The sequence below is a fragment of the Capricornis sumatraensis genome, chromosome 10 (assembly GCF_032405125.1).
Source record: "Capricornis sumatraensis isolate serow.1 chromosome 10, serow.2, whole genome shotgun sequence".
Classification (NCBI taxonomy): domain Eukaryota; kingdom Metazoa; phylum Chordata; class Mammalia; order Artiodactyla; family Bovidae; genus Capricornis; species Capricornis sumatraensis.
Window position 1 is genome coordinate 89,036,795 of NC_091078.1, and position 19,372 is coordinate 89,056,166.

Below are 19,372 nucleotides of genomic sequence, written 5' to 3' on the forward strand. Positions count from 1 at the left end.
AATACCAATAAATTTGTCAAACTCTAAAATAAAAAAAAAATTAAAAAAAAAAAGAAAGCCTTCCTCAATGATTAACACAAAGAAATAGGGGGAAACAACAGAATGGGAAAGACTAGAGAGCTCATCAAGAAAATTAGAGATACCAAGGGAACATTTCATGCAAAGATGGGCTCGATAAAGGACAGAAATGGTATGGACCTAACAGAAGCAGAAGATATTAAGAAGAGGTGGCAAGAATACACAGAAGAACTATACAAAAAAGATCTTCATGACCCAGATAATCACGATGATGCGGTTACTCACCTAGAGCCAGACATCCTGGAATGCGAAGTCAAGCAAGCCTTAGGAAGCACTACGAACGAAACTAGTGGAGGTGATGGAATTCCAGTGGAGCTATTTCATATCCTAAAAGATGATGCTGTGAAAGTGCTGCCCTCGATATGCCAGCAAATTTGGAAAACTCAACTGGACTGGAAAAGGTCAGTTTTCATTCCAATCCCAAAGAAAGGCAATGCCAAAGAATGCTCAAACTGCTGCACAATTGCACTCATCTCATACACTAGCAAAGTAATGCTCAAAATTCTCCAGGCCAGGCTTCAACAGTATGTGAACTGTGAACTTCCAGATGTTCAAGCTGGTTTTAGAAAAGGCAGAGGAACCAGAGATCAAATTGCCAACATCTGCAGGATCATCAAAAAAGCAAGAGAGTTCCAGAAAAACATGTACTTTTGTTTTATTGACTATGCCAAAGCCTTTGACTCTGCTGATCACAACAAACTGTAGAAAATTCTTCAAGAGATGGGCATACCAGACCACTTGACCTGCTTCTTGAGAAATCTGTATGCAGGTCAAGAAGCAACAGTTAGAACTGGCCATGGAACAACAGACTGGTTCCAAATTGGGAAAGGAGTATGTCAAGGGTGTACAGTGTCACCCTGCTTATTTAACTTCTATGCAGAGTACATCATGAGAAACGCTGGGCTGGATGAAGCACAAGCTGGAATCAAGACTGCGGGGAGAAATATCCATAACCTCAGATATGCAGATGACACCACCCTTATGGCAGAAAGTGAAGAAGAACTAAAGAGCCTCTTGATGAAAGTGAAAGAGGAGAATAAAAAGTTGGCTTAAAACTCAACATTCAGAGAACTAAGATCAAAACAGCATCTGGTCCCATCACTTCATGGCAATAATGGAAACAGTGACAGACTTTATTTTGGGGGGCCTCCAAAATCACTGTGGATGGTGACTGTAGCCATGAAATTAAGACGCTTGCTCCTTGGAAGAAAATCTATGACCAGCCTAGACAGCATATTAAAAAGCAGAGACATTACTTTGCCAACAAGATCCGTCTAGTCAAAGTTTTGGCTTTTTCATTAGTCATGTATGGATGTGAGAGCTGGACTATAAAGAAAGCTGAGCCCCGAAGAATTGATGCTTTTGAACTGTAGTGTTGGAGAAGACTCTCGAGAGTCCCTTGGATAGCAAGGAGATTGAACCAGTCCATCCTAAAGGAAATCAGTGCTGAATAGTCATTGGAAGGACTGATGCTGAAGCTGAAACTCCAACACTTTGGCCACCTGATGCAAAGAACTGACTCGTCTGAAAAGACCCTGTTGCTGGGAATGATTGAAAGCAGGAGAAGAAGGGGATGACACAATGAGATGGTTGGATGAGATCACCGACTCAATGATCATGAGTCTGAGTAATCTCTGGGAGTTGGTGATGGACAGGGAAGCCTGGTGTACTGCAGTTCATGGGTCGCTTACTCAGACACGACTGAGTGACTACACTGAACTGAACTGATAGTATCATATCCTAAAATAGAGTGCTAGCAGGTATACAAAAAAGGATTTGGGGGTCAGAAAAGTTTGGAAAATACTTGGTTAAGAGACACTGAAAGAGTTTTTATCTTTTTAAACCACAGTCTTTCTCAGAGCTTAATAGACTTTGTGTCCATATAAAGAAACTACTTTGGAAAATGCTGCTGTAAAGCCTTCTATGAAGCACTTAAAACAAACTGTCCTCTCAAAATTCATCCAGAAACACTATTACTGTCATACTGCCATGAATCAAAGACAAAATTAATGATAAGACACAATTTTAAAGTTTTTTGGGTAGTGCAATGTGGCTGCAGGAACACTGCCATGCTAAATGTACACATGTATTGTAAGCTAAAGACAAAATTTCAGAGATGCTAAAACCTGCAAAACAGATGTGGTGAGGAAAACAAGGTGCATGCAAGAGAAAAATCCACAATTGCCTGCTGTAATTACAATATTTTATTACAAATTAGAACTAAGACTATACAACCTACCATTACATGAGTTCTTTCTCTTTTATCTTATACAGATGATTTATTTTGCTTTTGAGTTACTATGTTTACTTTATGATATACAGTCAGCTCCTTCTATTACCTCTTCACACATACACTACTTAAAGGACCAATGTTGACTTTGATAAGTTTAAAGACTCTTTATAATACTTGATTGGGAGACTGAAACTCCAGGGGTATACTGGAGTCTGGTTCTATCTCCTTTTCTGCATTGAGTAGGAAGGTCAATACTACACTCCACTGGAGTGGTTTGAAGGATTTCTTGAAATGATCAGCAGTAATAGGAAACAAAAGTTCAAAAAACATTAAAAAAAAAAAAAATCCAAATGAGCAGTGTTCCCAGGTTGGGAAATTATTCATTTAATTGCCATGTGACTGCAATCCAAGATGAAAGTTACCAAATGTTCATTCTGGTACTTTTTGCTACATAATGCTTCTATTCCAAGACTTTTTTTTTTTTTTTTAAGTTTAAAAAAGAGATAGAGCTAGACAAGTACTCATCAGATTTTTTAAAAAATACTTTTTTTATTTTAAAAGTTGAGTATAATTGAGTTACAATGTTGTCTTAGTTTCTGGTATATAGCAAAGTGATTCAGCTATGCAATTATATACATATTCTTTTTCATATTCTTTTCCATTATAGTTTATTATAGGGTATCAAATATAGTATTGCAATACAATATGACCCTGTTGTCTATTTCATACACAGTAATTTGTATCTGCTAATCCCAAACTCCTAATTTATCCCTGCAACATCCCTTTTCCCTTTTGGTAACCAAAGTTTTTCTGTGAGTCTGTTTCTGTTTCATAAATTCATTTGTGTCATATTTTATTTAATATAAATTTATTTAATTGGAGGCTTTATTACTCCACAATACTGTAGTGGTGTGTCACAGTTTAGAGTCCACGTACAAGTGATACCATGTGATATTTGTCTTTCTCTCACTTCACCTCATATGATAAGCTCTAGTCAATCCATGTTACTGCAGATGGCAGGATTTACTTCCTTTTTATGACTGAGCAGTATTCCACTGCGTATATATGCCACATCTTCTTTATTCATCTGTAGATGGTCATTTACAGCTTCCAAGCCGTGGCTACTGTAAATAGTGTTGCTATGAACACTGGTATGCATATATCTTTTCAAATTATAACTTTTACCCAGATTTAAATTGGAGTGAGATTGCTACCTCCATACAACAATTGATTTTTTTAAGAAACTTTCATACTGTTTTCCATACTAGCTGCACAGATTTATATTCCGATCAACAGTGTAACAAAGTTCCCTTTTCTCCATACCCTCTCTAGCATTTGTTATTTATAAACTTTATAATGATGACCATTCTGACCACTGTAAGAGTTGTTTGCTTTTTTATAATTAAGTTGTATGAACTGTTTGTATATTTTGGAAATTAAGCCCTTGTCGGTAGAATCACTTGTAAATATTTTCTCCCAGTAATAGGCTGCCTTTCCTTTTGTTTATGGTTTTCTTTGCTGTGCAAAAACTTGTAAGTTTGATTAGATTTCATCTGTTTATTTTGCTTTTATTTTTGCTTTTGCTATTGCCTTGGGAGACTGACCTAAAAAAACACTGGTACAATTTATGTCAGAGAATGTTTTGTCCATTTTCTTTTCTAGGAATTTTATGGTGACATCTTATATTTAAGCCTTCAAGTCATTTGGAGTTTATTTTTGTGTATGGTGTGAGGGTGTGTTCTAACTTCATTGATTAACATGTGGCTGTCTGGCTTTCCAAACAACCTTTGCAGAAGAGACTGTCTTAAACTTTTTTTTGAATTGATATTCTATCAGCCTCTCTTCATCTATCAGCTGGAGTTCAATGATTAACAAACAAAAGGAAAATTCTCTTTAACTATTTATTTATCTCAGGTATAATTCCTATAGTAAAGGTAGCACAAATGCTTTCTTCTCTCTCTCTATCTACCTGTTTTCAGAATGAGAAATAAGTCCAGAGGTGACCAAATCTTGATGCCAACTGTCTTGCTGTTCACACTGTTCGCTGAACCCAGGGGTCAGCCTCTTAGCAGCTAAGAGGCTGGAAGAAGGCGCGAAGAGCCATAGGAACTGCAGACACATTTCTTCTCTCCTGGCTGGCATTGCGGCCATAAAACAGCCTTTCTCCTGGCTGATGCAGCAGCCATAGCAGCAGCCATAACACAATCACAATGTAGCCATAATGTAGCCGTAACATAACCTCATATAACATAACTGTGATATCACTCCAATGAAGCCCCAATGCAGGGGCAGCCAGCGTTTTCATGGTGAAGCTCACACAGGAATACACACAAAGTAGCCCATGACCAAGTGGGTACCTCACGACGCACATGTGCAATGCTATAAGCAATCTCAGCTGTTACACAGCCGTGCAGTCATTGTTTACAGAACATGGGGTGAGAGGGAGTGAGAGCATGGGGTGAGAGGGAGTGAGAACATGGGGTGAGACAGCCTGACTGGCACCACCTTGTTAACTTCCCATACTGCCCTGGACTCAGAGTCAGCTCTCTCTCCCAGGAATCTTATTCGATCTATTTATTTGCTGGGAGGAATCCTTCTTATAGACATGTGGATTAATTTGCTACTTTATTTCTCTAGCATACTTGGGAGTGATATTGCTTGTTTATTTTTTGACTTGGTTTGTTCTTTGGCTTTATCTGTTCACTCAATACTCACTGAAAACCTGCTGGCTACAAATGAGTACGCTGGGAATGATAGGAAAAACCAAGAGGACTATGACCAAATTCCTTGCCCTTGAGCAGATTTCAATTTATAATAGTTTGTAGAGAAAACTAGAAATATGTAACAACAAAGGGGAAAAAATTCATAAATGCTACAAGGCACTGACGGAATCTGAAATGGACAAGGGCAGAGAAGGATTTATGAAGAGGGTAAAGAAAAAGAACAGAATTTCAAAAGCTGGAAATGAAAGGAAAGGCAGAAAGAGTGGCATGAGCAAAGAAAAAGAAAACAAGAAGGATGTGAGAATTGAACAACTAAGGCAGGCACCTGGAGAAGAAAGGTAAAGAATATATTTCAAGAATCTTTAGGGGCCAGTCCCATGCTAAGCACACTACATGCTAACTATTTATGATAAACCAGATAAATAGTTATTTTTATGTTCCATTTTACAGCTGAGGCAACTTAAAGAAGCTAAGGTAACCTGCTTGAGATCTCATCTATGGCAAATGGCAGCACTAGGATTCAAAAGAATTTTTTCTTCCTCTTACCTCTAAGTAACACTGTTTAACATATATTAAGGAAAGTAATGGAAAAAATCAAAAGATTGAGTTGAGTCCACATTTTTGAGGGCCTCAAGTGTACAGTTAAGCATTTCAGACTTTCTTCTACAGCATGACACAGCCACTTAAGACTTCTAAAAGCAGGATAATGACACCAACAGAGCTGTAACAGAAGAATATTCTGGAGGCAGTGGGTTGGGAGAATATGGTGGCCAGAAGTGGACAGCTACTATAACACTCTAGGTTGGCATCTGGAAAAACAAGTAGAAGCAGGGAAAGGAGGCAAATGTCTAGACGACAAGTGCAGAAGGTAAAGAAGAGACAGGATTCAGGAAAGATACCAATATTCTGTTTACAAAATGAAAGAGCAAAAAGTGAAACTGGGAAGTTAGTATAATGCTCTGGTTTGAAGGCAGAAATTAAGCTTTGTATGGAGCAATTATAAGGTGAAAGGAGGACATTTAAGAGGAAACAACCAAGCAAGAAGCTGGAAATACATGGACAGAACCAGTATGTATAGAGTCACAGCAGACAACATAAGTAGGAAGTCTTAGGACTTGAGGATAAAGGAAAGCCCATAAAATAGTTGCCAGAAACTTAATGGAGCAGAGTTCTTAAACCTAGCTGCCCAAAAGAACAACCCAAAGCTTTTTAGAATAGGTACGTTGAGGCCCCACACCTAACAAGTCTCCTTCTTAGGGCTGAAGGGTGGGATCCACATGTCTATAGCTTTACCAAGCTCAGCAGGTAATTCTGGTGCATACCCTGGGTTGAGAAGACATTTTTTAAATGAACAAAAGAAGACTGCCATGACATCAGAAAGATTCTCTCAGTCAATCTGGCACATTCTTTGTTAACTCAGCTTTGTGTTTTTCCTACAAGCTGTAAAGTGGAAGTATATAAGGCTTACAGTGAAAGTTTCCAAGAGCTAGAAACAAGCAAGACAGCACAGCCCCAAATCAAGGAGTAGTCTAGAAGCTGGTGAGTATACCTCTGAAATGTCACTGGTGGGTTGCAAAGGACAGATGGGTAAAGAAGCCTGAGCAGAAGCTACTGAGAAAGAGAAGCAAACTAGATGGCAAAAAAAAGAAAAGAAAAAGAAAAAAGGACGTACAAATAATTGGCAAGGGTTTCAGTAATAATTAAAGCACCTGATCCTGAGTTAAGCACTTCATGTTCACTCTTTTAGTGTTCACAGTGATTGCTGTGCCACAATGTAAACACTGAATATCATACCCCAAGCCTTCAGATGGTTAACAGTATCATGAATCCCACTTTATAAGATGAGGAAATTAAAGCTTAGACAGGTTAAGGAGAAGTAACTGAGTCATAACAGAATAAAAAGCACAGTGAGTAACAACAAGGTTGCCAATACCCCATTGTCATATAAGCCTCCAGATTAGAAGGAAGGCTAATAAAATCTCAGCTGAGATAAGGTGGTAGAGGGAACTCTTGTAAAATGGCAGATAAAAGATTTATGACACATTTAAAAAATTTACTCAACCATTATGTGCCAGTTTAAGCAGGCACATACTGGCACAACTGCTTGTTGTTGTACAGCTTACAGGTCAGTGAAGGAATCAAACATTTGGAAGGGATGAGCACAGTGTGCAATAGACATGAAAGGGCACCTTGTCCAGCCTACAGAGGTTTATGGGGGAAGGAAAAAATCATGTGCAAGGATTTGAAGGCCAGAAAAGACAAGATATACTGTGGGGAGTAAAAGTAATTCAGAGCAACTGCAGCAGAAAACAAAAGGAAGATACCATTGACCTTACTCATAATAGACCCTTTGCTCCCAGGGGCTTAACTCAGGAACAGAAGTGGGTCAAATGGGACCTGGACTGAAGAGATAACTGGAGTTAGTAATATATGTGAATTTTATAGAACTAAATGGTCCCAAGAGCTGCAACAGAGGGTTACTATAATGTACGACCTAGAAAACCCATGCCATCTGGGCAGCTTGTGGCCTTATGAACAGAGAAGTGGCCAGCAGGCAAGTTGTTAAGGCTCCCATTCCAGAAGGATCTGATAGGTTGGCTTTTTCTCCTTCTCCTTTCTCTCCCTGCCCCACCCCCCCAGTCTATTACAAAGTCATCCTATTTGTTGGCAAAAACATCTTATATCTACAGGGCAGAGTATTACTAAAGTGCTGACCAACAGATCTTTTCGGTGAAGCCACACTATGCAGAAAGTGAAACATCAAAATCAGCTTGTTTTGGAGAGACTGGAGCAGAAGAGACACTAACATGAACTAATACATTCAGTCACACCATACTCACAGCATTTTTAACAAAAATACTGATTCACACATACACACAAATATAAAAGCATTTATATATATTGTATGTACCTTGTAAAAATTTCCTTTTACACACAATTGTTTTATACAAATGCACAATATGTCACATTCTGGAGGGGTTCTACTGCTAGCCTTGTCCTTTTTAATTGGCTCTCGGCTCCTTTACTCCTTCTCTCCAATCATACTCCAGAAAGATTCACATTAATGATTAGTGTGTGTGTATATATATATATATATATATATATATATATATACACACACACACATTCTTCTATGTTTTCCTCCCATGTTCATATAAGCATATACAAACACATATGTATATAGGCACATGTATAGGGACTGATGAGACTTTTTTAAAATAATGAAATTATGAAAAGTAATCCTTTCCTCACATAATAATACATCTTACAGAAATTCCTGCAATTCATACAGTCCTAATGTATTCTTTTTGATACCTGCATGAAGGGCAGTTTAAAAATTATCCTTCCACTGTTTTTCATCCTATGCACACTGATGAAAAAAATCCTTTTCATAGATCCACACACATTACTTTTTATCATTTCAAGTTTCCAATTTGATATCCTTATTATAAATGTGTTCAAAAACATTAGAGAGCGACCATTAGAGTCTCATAGAGAAATGGAAATAAAAACAAAAATAAACAAATGGAGCCTAATTAAATTAAATTTACAAGCTTTTGCACAGCAAAGGAAACCATAAACAAAGTGAAAAGACTGGGAGAAAATATTTGCTATGTCTTGCATCTTGCTACAGACAAGGAATTAGTTTCCAAAATATGTAAGCAGCTCATATAATTCAATAATAAAAAAGCAAACTACCCAATCAAAAAAAGGGCCAAAGACGTAAACAGACATTTTTCCAAAGAAGACATACAGGTGGCCTGTAGGCACATGAAGAGATTCTCAACATTGCTAGTTATTAAAGGAGTGCAAATCAAAGTAAAAATGAGATATCAACTCCCATGGGTCAGAATGGACATCATTAAAAGTTCACAAATAATAATTGCTAAAGAGGGTATGAGAAAAGGGAACCCTCTTACACTGCTGGTGGGAATGTAAACTGGTGCAGCCACTATGCAAAACAACATGGAGATTTCTTTAAAAACTAAAAATGGAGTTATCATATGATCCTGCAATCCCACTCCTGAACATATATCTGGAGAAAACCATGAGATGCGGTATATATACATAATGAAAGACTACTCAGTCATAAAAAAGAATGAAATAATGTCACTTGCAGCAACATCAATGGACCCAGAGATTATCATACTAAGTAAGTCAGATAAGAGAAAGACAAATATCATATACCACTTATATATGGAATTTAAAAAAATAATATAAATGAACTCATTTACAAAACAAAAACAGACTCATAGACATAGAAAACAAACTTATGGTTACCAAATGGGATAGCAAGGGGAAGTTAGGGGATGAATTAGGAGCTTGGGATTAATATACACACAGTACTATATATAAAATAGATAAACAAGGACCTATTGCATAGCACAGAAAACTATATTCAATATCTTTTAATAATCTATAATGGAAAAGAATCTGAAAAACAATGCACACACATACACACACACAGAAAACTGAACCATTTGGCTATATACCTGAAACCAACACAAGATGGTAAATTAATTATACTTCAATTTTAAAAGATCTTAAAGAATTTAATTGATATAATAAAAGAAAGCACAATAGAGCATTGTTGTACACGAATTCATGTTTCATGTAAAGGATAGTATACCACATACATTCTTTGGCAATTTTCTTGAGATAATGTTTAAGGCTTATGTTTATTGATATACACAAACTTAGTTCTTGCATTTTTACAGGTGTGTAGCATTTTGGCTATTTTTCTTCTGTTTTAATTATAATTTTTTTCTTTTCATCCTATTTATTTACAGTTTTCACTAGGAATAACTCCTGAACTTGATCAACTGCCTTTTCAACATCCAGTGGTTCTACAGTACATATTTCTCAACTTTATTTGGTGCATGATGTTGACATATTTCCTCCAAATTGAATTATCTTTGCATTCTTAGAGTAAATCCTACTTTTGTTTATTCTAGGCTTCACTTCTGAATTTACTATTGTCCTAACCAGAATTTTTTATCTATTGTTACAAATGAAATTACAGGTTTTTTCCTTTGTATTTTATCTGTATCAGAATTTGGCACTAATGAAAGGCTGCTGGCTTCTTTAAAGGATTTTCAGAGCTTCTCACCTTTACCTATATTGGATTATGTACACAACACTGGATTTATCTTTTTTTTAATAAGGCCAAATTCAACTTTAAATGTATGTTTCTAGTCAATTTTTAACAACTTTTAGTCTCTTAAAAAAAATTAACTTGAAAGTTCTCTACATCTTGGGGTAATTTTGCCAGGAAAACATTAATTTACTCTTTTTTTTTTTTTGCCACAGTTTGGCATGTAACAGTCTCTAAGAATTCTTTTGGTATATCCCATATCTGTTTATATCTCCTTTCTCATTTCTTATATTTTTTAACCTATAAAGGAATCAAGGCTTATGAACTACCTATTTTACTGTTTTGTTTTAAAGACCCAGAATTTGGGTCTGTTTACCCCTTCTAAATTTTTTTTGTTCATTAATTTCTGCTTTTCATTTTTCTTCTTCCAAACTTCTTTTTCTTGTTCTTTTTTCTAATTTGTTCTAAGTGCCAAGTTCCTTCATTGTTTTTCTTTTTTAATAATGGAAAAATTTTAGATTGTAAATTTTTATCTGAGTAAAGGATTTAATGTATTTTGGTAGGTAAGTCTCCTTTCCTTTCCACATAGTTTGAAGTTCCGTTTTTTATTTCTTTGATCCACCAGATATCTGATAGTGTTGCACAATTTCAAAAGGATTTTCCAACTGATACAATGTTTAGCATAGAGGAACATCTTTTTTTTTTTTGTAAAGCATATGCTTAAATAGTAATACTCAATTCATGACATAGCTGAATCCCAAGAGGCCATGCATAAAGTAAGTCAACTTTTTCAAGCCAATTAAGTGCCAAAAGAAACATTTTAAATGATGAAGAAAATTTTCTTAATTTCCTTAAAGTTGGCATAAAAGATATGTCAATTTTCAAAGAAGCCTGCAAGAACTGATGTTGCTGAAATAATACTGTACTAACACTTAGTCTCAGTTTTCCACAGTATTTTCTAAAGTGTCCTGTACAGCAAGATGAGGAATAAAAGTGGAAACGAGTCTGGAGTTACCTACATTCAATCAATTACCCCCTTAGAGACCTGCCCATTTGTTAGCATGTTAAAAGCTCTGAGATGTCTTGCCTACCTTTGGTTAACTAAGCTTTTCCTAAATGTATCTGATTACCTCATTCTTCTGCCAATTAACACCTCTTAATTCTCTTCGAGAAATGCAAGACAAGCAAATAGATATTCCTTGGAGAGAAAGACAATGTAATTAAATTCTGCCTTCTCTGGATTATTCACAGCTGGGGTTCAGTAAATGTCTGCTGAATGACTTGGTAGCAGAGGAGATGTGATAGGGCAACAGGAGATATCAGAGTGTCCACTGCAGCTGTTCTCAGTATGGTTATACAGAAGTGGAGTTCTCTTAGTAATAAGTACTCAATATTTTGCATCAAGATACAAATTTTCTTTTCTATTTTACAACTGTAAATGAAAATTCCTAAGACGTTGGCCCTGCACACATCCATGTATCAAAACCTAACACTCTGAGAAGGCCAACAAAACCCAACAAAAATAATACTGCAGTTGTAGTATGTAAATGTATACGCATACATACATACGGGGCTTCCCTGAGGGCTCAGACGGTAAAGAATCCGCCTGCAATGGGGGAGGCCTGGGTTCGATCCCTAAATTGGGAAGATCCCCTGGAGAAGGGAATGACAATCTACTCCAATATTCTTGCCTGGAGAATCCCCATGGACAGAGGGGCCTGACAGGCTACAGTCCATGGAGTTGCAAAGAGCTGGGCATAACAGGGCAACATATATTCACATAATCATCACCATCACACCTGGATTCCCTTGTCTACTGTGCAAAATGTTAGAGACTAACAACTTAGGGTATTCAGATCAGAGGATGCTCAGAGAAACAAAAAGGAAAAAGTTACCAATCATTCCACTGTGCAGACTAAACTATGACAAGTGGGACTGCATACTTTTGGTTCCTATTTTTTTAGTTTTATGATTCAGTCATTATAATTTCAGGTATAAACTATACAGTGAACTAGCTAAGGCCAAAAAGCCTCAGAATTGTAAAAATAATCTAAATTTATTTAGCCACAGAACTTCTAATTTCAGAAACTGAGACATGAAAGTTCACATTTGTAGTAGCTGCCTACAGAATTCTGATTCTGTTTGGGGCAACAATGAACGCAGAACCAAAGGGATAAGTCATAATTGATCTACGCCAGTCATGGATCTCCTGCTCCCCTTGGTCAGGTAACTTCCTTCCCAGGCTTCTCTGTAACTAGAGCTAAAGCTATATACATGACCCACCCACGTAGCCAGTGAGTAAAAGGAATCTGCTGGAAGAAGTCTATGAAAGATTGTTCTTTCAAACATAAAAAGAAAGACACACTAGAAGGTACTTTGTCCCTATGTCATGTTTTTTGCCTAGAACACTGGTGTGGGGAAAATCATGCCTGGGGCTGAAGCCATCACCCTTAAACCATGAGGTGACAAGTAAAAGCTTAAGAAACTAACACATAAAGGACAACAGACTGGACAGTAAGATCCTGGATTATTGATAACATTACGGAGCCAACTGAACGAAGTCTGAACCAACCTATTTCCAGGCTTATTGTTAATAAGTTAATAATAGTTATCTTTATGGTTTGGGGCTTCCCAGGTGTCTCAGAAAGTAAGGAATCTGCCCAGAATGCAGGAGACCCAGGCTCAATCCCTGGGTCGGAAAGATCCCCTGGAGAAGGGAATGGCTACCGGCTCCAGTATTCTTGCCTGGATAATTCCGTGCACAGAGGAGCCTGGCAGGGTACAGTCCATAGGGTCACAAAGAGTCGGACATGACTGAGTGGCTAACGTTTTCACACTCATCCTTACGGTTTAAGCTCTTGTTGGTTGAATATAGTGTCACTTCAGCCAACTGCTTCTTAACTGACACAGCAGTGCCCTATGTTTTGGTGCTGTAATAAAGATTATAAACTATTTAATATTTCAGAATTGAAAATTTTAGAAAAGCAATAGGAAAAGTGAGACACTCAACATTTCACTGCATGAAATGTCACAGTTAAATTGCTTTTACAGGCATGAAATGTTTTGTTAACGTTAAACAACAGAATAAAAAATTTAACAAGACAAATAATAGGAAAAATCGATCCATACCCGTACCTTTCCGTGTGTTCTCCGTCACATCTACCCCAAACTGGATAATGTCACCGGAAAGAATTTCACATGGTGGACTTTCTTCAGAGCCTCGACTCAATCTCTGGCTATTTATAAAGGTACCATTACTACTTTTAGTGTCTTGAAGATAAAACTGCAAAAATAAAATTTAAAAAGAGAGCCAAAGATTAATAGTAATAATTTCAAACCTACTTTTAAAAAAAGTACTTCCAACTTTGCAAACTACTACAGGTGAATTTTTTCCCCCTATCAATTCAAATTGCTTATTTCAGCTAAGATTTTCCATTACATATAAAATCAGAACTTTAAAAGTGGGAGATTTAAAATCCAGTGGGACAAAATGGTGTATCACTTCAGAAAACAGTTTATACAGTCCTCAAAATGTTAGAATGTAAAGCTAGCATATGACCCTTCAATTCCACTCTGAGGTATATACTGAAGAGAACTGAAAATACATGTCCTCACAAAAACTTGTACACAAATGTTCACAGCAGTATTATTCATTAGAGCCCAAAAAATGGAACCCAAATGTCCATCAACTGATGAATAGGAAAATAAAATGTAGTACATCCATATGAATTATTTGGCAATAAAAAGTAATGAAGTACTGATTTATGTTACAATATGAATGAACTTTTAAACATTAAGCTAAGTAAAAGAAATCAGACACAAAAGACATATGGAATTCAATTTATATGAAATATCCAGAATAAGCAAATCCACAGAGATAAAAAGCACATTAGTGGTTGCAAGGGGTTGAGATGTTAGGGCAGAAGAGGGGAGGGGTGGGGTGGGGTGAAGAACTGCTAATGGGTATAATGTTTCATTTTGGGGTGATTAAAAGGTTCTAAAGTTAGATAGTGGTGATGGTTGTTCAACTCTCTGAATTGTTCATTTAAAAGACTGAATTTATGGCATACAAATTATATCTCAATAAAACATTTTTTTAAAGGTCATTATACAAAACTCTAATTTTATCTTCCTATCTCTCTCTGACTTTGTACCTCTGCTGCTATAATTTCTGGGTTAAATCAAAGGAAGTGTTATTTATTCCACAGGCAAGGACAATTGGTAGTAGGTAAACATTTCTTTGGAAGGAATGATGCTAAAGCTGAAACTCCAGTACTTTGGCCACCTCATGCAAAGAGTTGACTCATTGGAAAAGACTCTGATGCTGGGAGGGATTGGGGGCAGGAGGAGAAGGGGACAACAGAGGATGAGATGGCTGGATGGCATCATTGACTCGATGGATGTGAGTCTGAGTTAACTCCGGGAGTTGGTGATGGACAGGGAGGCCTGGCGTGCTGCAATTCATGGGGTCGCAAAGAGCTGGACACGATTGAGCAACTGAACTGAACTGAACTGAACACCTATATGAACAGCTATTAGTGAACTAACATACTTGGTATCGGGATAGACATGTCTTCAGTAAATTCTTTGTGATAAATAGAATGAAGACACGGGAAACTAAAATACTGGAATCAACTGTGAAGGTATCACTTTCTAGTCCCACTATAACTTGCCTTTCATCACTTGGGTAATCCCCCCTCTCTACAAAGGGAAGGGACAGCTGGAGGCACAGGAAGCCTACCTATTTATCACCTACCTATCCCCAAAGAAATTATCAACAACTGGGATCACACACAACAGACTTACTAGGAAGAGAACAACCAATAAAAAAAGATGTACCTTTCTTTTGCATTTTTCTACACTCTCCAGCCCTGCTTATTCTAGCAACACATTTTCACTGAATTCCTTCCTAAAGAAGAAAGGAAAGAAGAAAACTAATATTTATTAAAATACATGTTGCACCACCAGGCCCTCATTTAACCTTAATGTTAAAGCTATGATATAGATATTATTTCCATTTATATATAAGAAAAGTAAGGTACAGGCAAGTATCTTTCCAAAGGTCACAGAGCTATGGAAGACAGAGCAGGGATTTATATAACAGAATTAAAAGGGACATTTTTTCCCCCATTACTTCATACTGACCTTCATGTTTCATTTATCCTTCACTCCTCCCATAAAACCCTCTTCCGAAATGAAACACAACAAAAGAATAAGCGATTTGCAGAAAATATGAAAATGACATTTCTTTTCATTAATTCCTAGGCGACAATTTAAAGGCCACCAGGCTGGCTATAAATGACTTATTCTGTTTATAATTCAAGAGAGACCAACTGTTACTTTGGCTAGCAGTTTATATATTTAATTACAGGCCATTAGGAAAGAAAATTGTGTTGATATCTTACAAGTCCATTTGAAATTTAAAGGCCTTAAGATTTCACAGCCAAGAGATAAGCATAGGCAACATGCTCAAGAAGGGACAATGACCCTCAAGATATTTTCCATACTGGAACCTCCTCTTAAACATTATATAAACAAGCTTTTTTGTTTTTTTAATAGATATATTCTTAGGAAATGTGGCAATATCTGAATTCTGGTTTGGTCATTTTCAGTTGTATGTGCCTTGGCAAGCCATATAAGGGGATTATAGATTTACAGTGGTTTTCAAACTTCAAATTCTGATCCATTATTGTGTTACTAATGGATAAGATGGCTGGATAGCATCACTGACTCAGTGGACATGAATTTGAGCCAACTCTGAAAGATAGTGAAGGACAGGGAAGCCTGGTGTGCTGCAGTCCATGGGGTTGCAAAGAGTTGGACACAACTTAAGGACTGAACAACAATAGTGTCTTACTAAGTCAATTTATTGGGCTGTGACTAGTAGTTTAAAAAAAAACTAAGAGCACAGAAGTAAGAATATATGAAATGAGGTTCAGTACTGTTTAGCAAGCTCTGCTTGAAAAACAAAAAAAGTGTGTGTTTTTCTGTACACATTCGCACACATAAATCTCAACACTTCATATTTGTAGCTCTTAACTCTAAAAACATAAATTTTCAAATTAAAAGAATTTAATCAATATTAACCCAGTTTCTTTACATTCTAACATGTCTATTATTATGTCCAAAGCATACCCATCGTACCTTTGACCTCTAGTTAGCTTGAAAACACCATTTACATTAGTTGCTCACTGTTCCTCTGCTCTCAATCTGCTAACAGCTTCCAAACATCTTGTAATAAAGTTCAAAGTTCTTACCATTACAGCCAATAAAACCCATACGACCTGGCTCGTGGTTCCCTCTCCGATCTCATTAACTCCCAATATTTTCCCCACTAACCTCCATTCGTGCCCCAGAGCCTGTGCACTTGGGCATAGCTAGAAGCAATAGTTTACTTCCCTGCAGAAATATTTATATTGATTTACCCTTCTCCCCTTGGTGTTGTGAAAAACTGATATTAAAAATGTTTCTGCACCTTCAGTGAAACAATCTGCCACTATTCAGTTTACACTGTATAAAGGCTATTCTGTTTACTATCAGGTTAGGTAGATGTAGGACTTCCCTTGTGGCTCAGTTGGTAAAGAATCCGCTTGCAATGTGGGAGACCTGGGTTCGATCTCTGGGTTGGGAAGATCTCCTGGGGAAGGGAAAGGCTACCCACTCCAGTATTCTGGCCTGGAGAATTCCATGGACTGTATAGTCCACAGGGTTGCAAAGAGTCGGACATGACTGAGCGACTTTCACACTTTCACTAGGTAGGTGCAAAAAAGTCAAGAGACTGGGAAGTGACTATGTTTGCAAGGGGACTGGGAAGTGACGATGCTAACAGTCCCTGGATGTACTTCCCCTGGTAGGTATGTCATTTGGTTCTTTATCACTTTCCAACCAGAAATCACTTTCTCCTCTATGCTGATACCTTTCTCCATCAGGCTTTTTTTTTTTTTTTCTCCCATATCATTTTACTTCGCTGGGGAGAAAAAAAATCCTATTGAAGCTTTCACTATCTTTATTTCCTAGTAGCCTAAGGAATGCCCAATCCGTCTCTAGTGTTTGCATTAGCCACTGGGCATTCACTTTGATGTTGAGCAGGTGTCGCAGGAGCCCTGAATTTATAAAACCCTCTGTAGCTCGTGGCCAAAGTCCATTTCTCACTGTTTTCAAACAGGCTTTATCCTCAATTAACCCTGTGCCTTCCCCTGAATTAAAGTTAAGCTCCCCCACATCGGGCATTGATGGCGATCCTTGAACTGAAAGGCTGTCTTCGCCTTATCAGTAACTCTTTCCTGTTTCTCGTTTATTATGATTACTTTCAAAGACACAAGCACAGCACTTCACAGGTTGCATAATTTGTTCTTCGGCCTTCAGAAAGTTTCTGCTGCTCATTCCGTAAGCAAACATGTTCTGTACCATTTGCAACTTCACCTCAATGTGTAAATGCTTTCATTTCCACTATAATGATAAACTGCTTCTTTCTAGCCTTCTCCAAGTTGACAGGTTTTCCAGTATCCAACTACCAACAGATTTTTTAAAGTTTCAGAACGAAGCACAAACACGGGAGACAGGTCATCAGCGAGAGGCCAGAAATTCCAAGTCCATACAGGGAAATTTTAAAATATGAATGCAGAGTGGATCCTGGACTCTTGGTGGCAGATACTACATTACAGATTTTTTAATTTACTTGAATCACCACCTAAAATCAAAAAGAGTGACTAAGACAGCAAAACCAAAATCCCATGGAGAACAGATACAACAACAGGTGGAAATTATCCACATAAAACTCAAAATAAAAGTGGGAAAAAGCATCAACAGTTACGAGACCTGCATGAAATCAGCATCTGTGCAGGAGGATGCAAAAAGATCAATGGGCATTTGAAGGACTTGAGTATCTCAGAACAGTCTCTGTCTATTCACTGGACAATATGATAGAAAATTTGAAAAGAGAATCTGAAAATGGGAAAGGTTTAGCCCAATCCGCTAAAAAGGGAGTGTGAGGTAAATTCTGAAAAAGGATGGAGCAGAGTCATATAAATTCTTAAAACTAACCTACCAACCAAAGTTGCATTCCAGGGTAGGGCTTTCCCTCAAAAGCTGTAGGGTTTGGAACCAAAACTGAGCAGGGTAGAGACAATAGAGACAGGAAAGAAAGATCCATATAAAAGTAGAAAAGGGGAAAGGAAGCCGTTATATTTTTAAACAGTTTACAAAAACAACAGAAGAGGGAGCTCTGTGACATTAGAAAAGTTATCCTGAATCATGACTCCCTTCTCTAAGTTCAGGAAAACAAATTTTACATAAAAATGAGTAACAGAAAAATATCAGTGTCCCATCTCATAGCTATTTTAAGAAAAAACAATAAAAAGCAAACAACACTCTCTACACATAATGAGAGACATACCTTTGGAACAGATCAAAATTACACTATTTCAGAACAAGCTAAAAGACATTAAGAAAATAACTCAAGGCATGGAAAAGAAATATAAATTACAATTACAAAACTGTAGGAAAGAACTCAAAAAAGAAACAGGAAAAAAGGGGAATCATTTCAGGAATGAGTACAAAATTAGGACATGAGTAACTGAGTAATACCAGACCACCTGACCTGCCTCTTGAGAAATCTGTATGCAGGTCAGGAAGCAAGTTAGAACTGGACATGGAACAACAGACTGGTTCCAAATAGGAAAAGGAGTACGTCAAAGCTGTATATTGTCACCCTGCTTATTTAACTTATATGTAGAGTACATCATGAGAAATGTCTGGATGAAGCACAAGCTGGAATCAAGATTGCTGGGAGAAATATCAATAGCCTCAGATATGCAGATGACACCACCCTTATGGCAGAAAGTGAAGAACTAAACAGCCTCTTGATGAAAGTGAAAGAGGAGAGTGAAAAAGTTGCCTTAAAGCTCAACATTCAGAAAATAAAGATCATGGCATCTGGTCCCATCACTTCACGGCAAATAGCAGGAGAAATAGTGGAAACAGCAGCAGACTTTATATTTTGGGGCTCCAAAATCACTGCAGATGGTGACTGCAGCCACGAAATTAAAAGACGCTTACTCCTTGGAAGAAAAGTTATGACCAACCTAGACAGCATATTCAAAAGCAGAGACATTACTTTGCCAATCAAGGTCTGTCTAGTCAAGGCTATGGTTTTTCCAGTAGTCATGTATGGATGTGAGAGTTGGACTATAAAGAAAGCTGAGCGCCGAAGAATTGACGCTTTTGAAGTGTGGTGTTGGAGAA

General features: G+C 37.3%; 1 protein-coding gene across 12 annotated transcripts in view; it reads right to left on the reverse strand.

The window, feature by feature from the left end:
• SLMAP (sarcolemma associated protein) overlaps positions 1-19,372 on the reverse strand; it is a 157,501-nt gene that overhangs the window by 80,675 nt on the left and 57,454 nt on the right. For all 12 annotated transcript variants that reach the window (XM_068982103.1, XM_068982099.1, XM_068982101.1 and 9 more), the window contains exon 2: positions 13,265-13,412. In XM_068982103.1, coding sequence (XP_068838204.1) covers positions 13,265-13,412 — 148 coding nt within the window. The remainder of the gene's footprint in view (positions 1-13,264; positions 13,413-19,372) is intronic.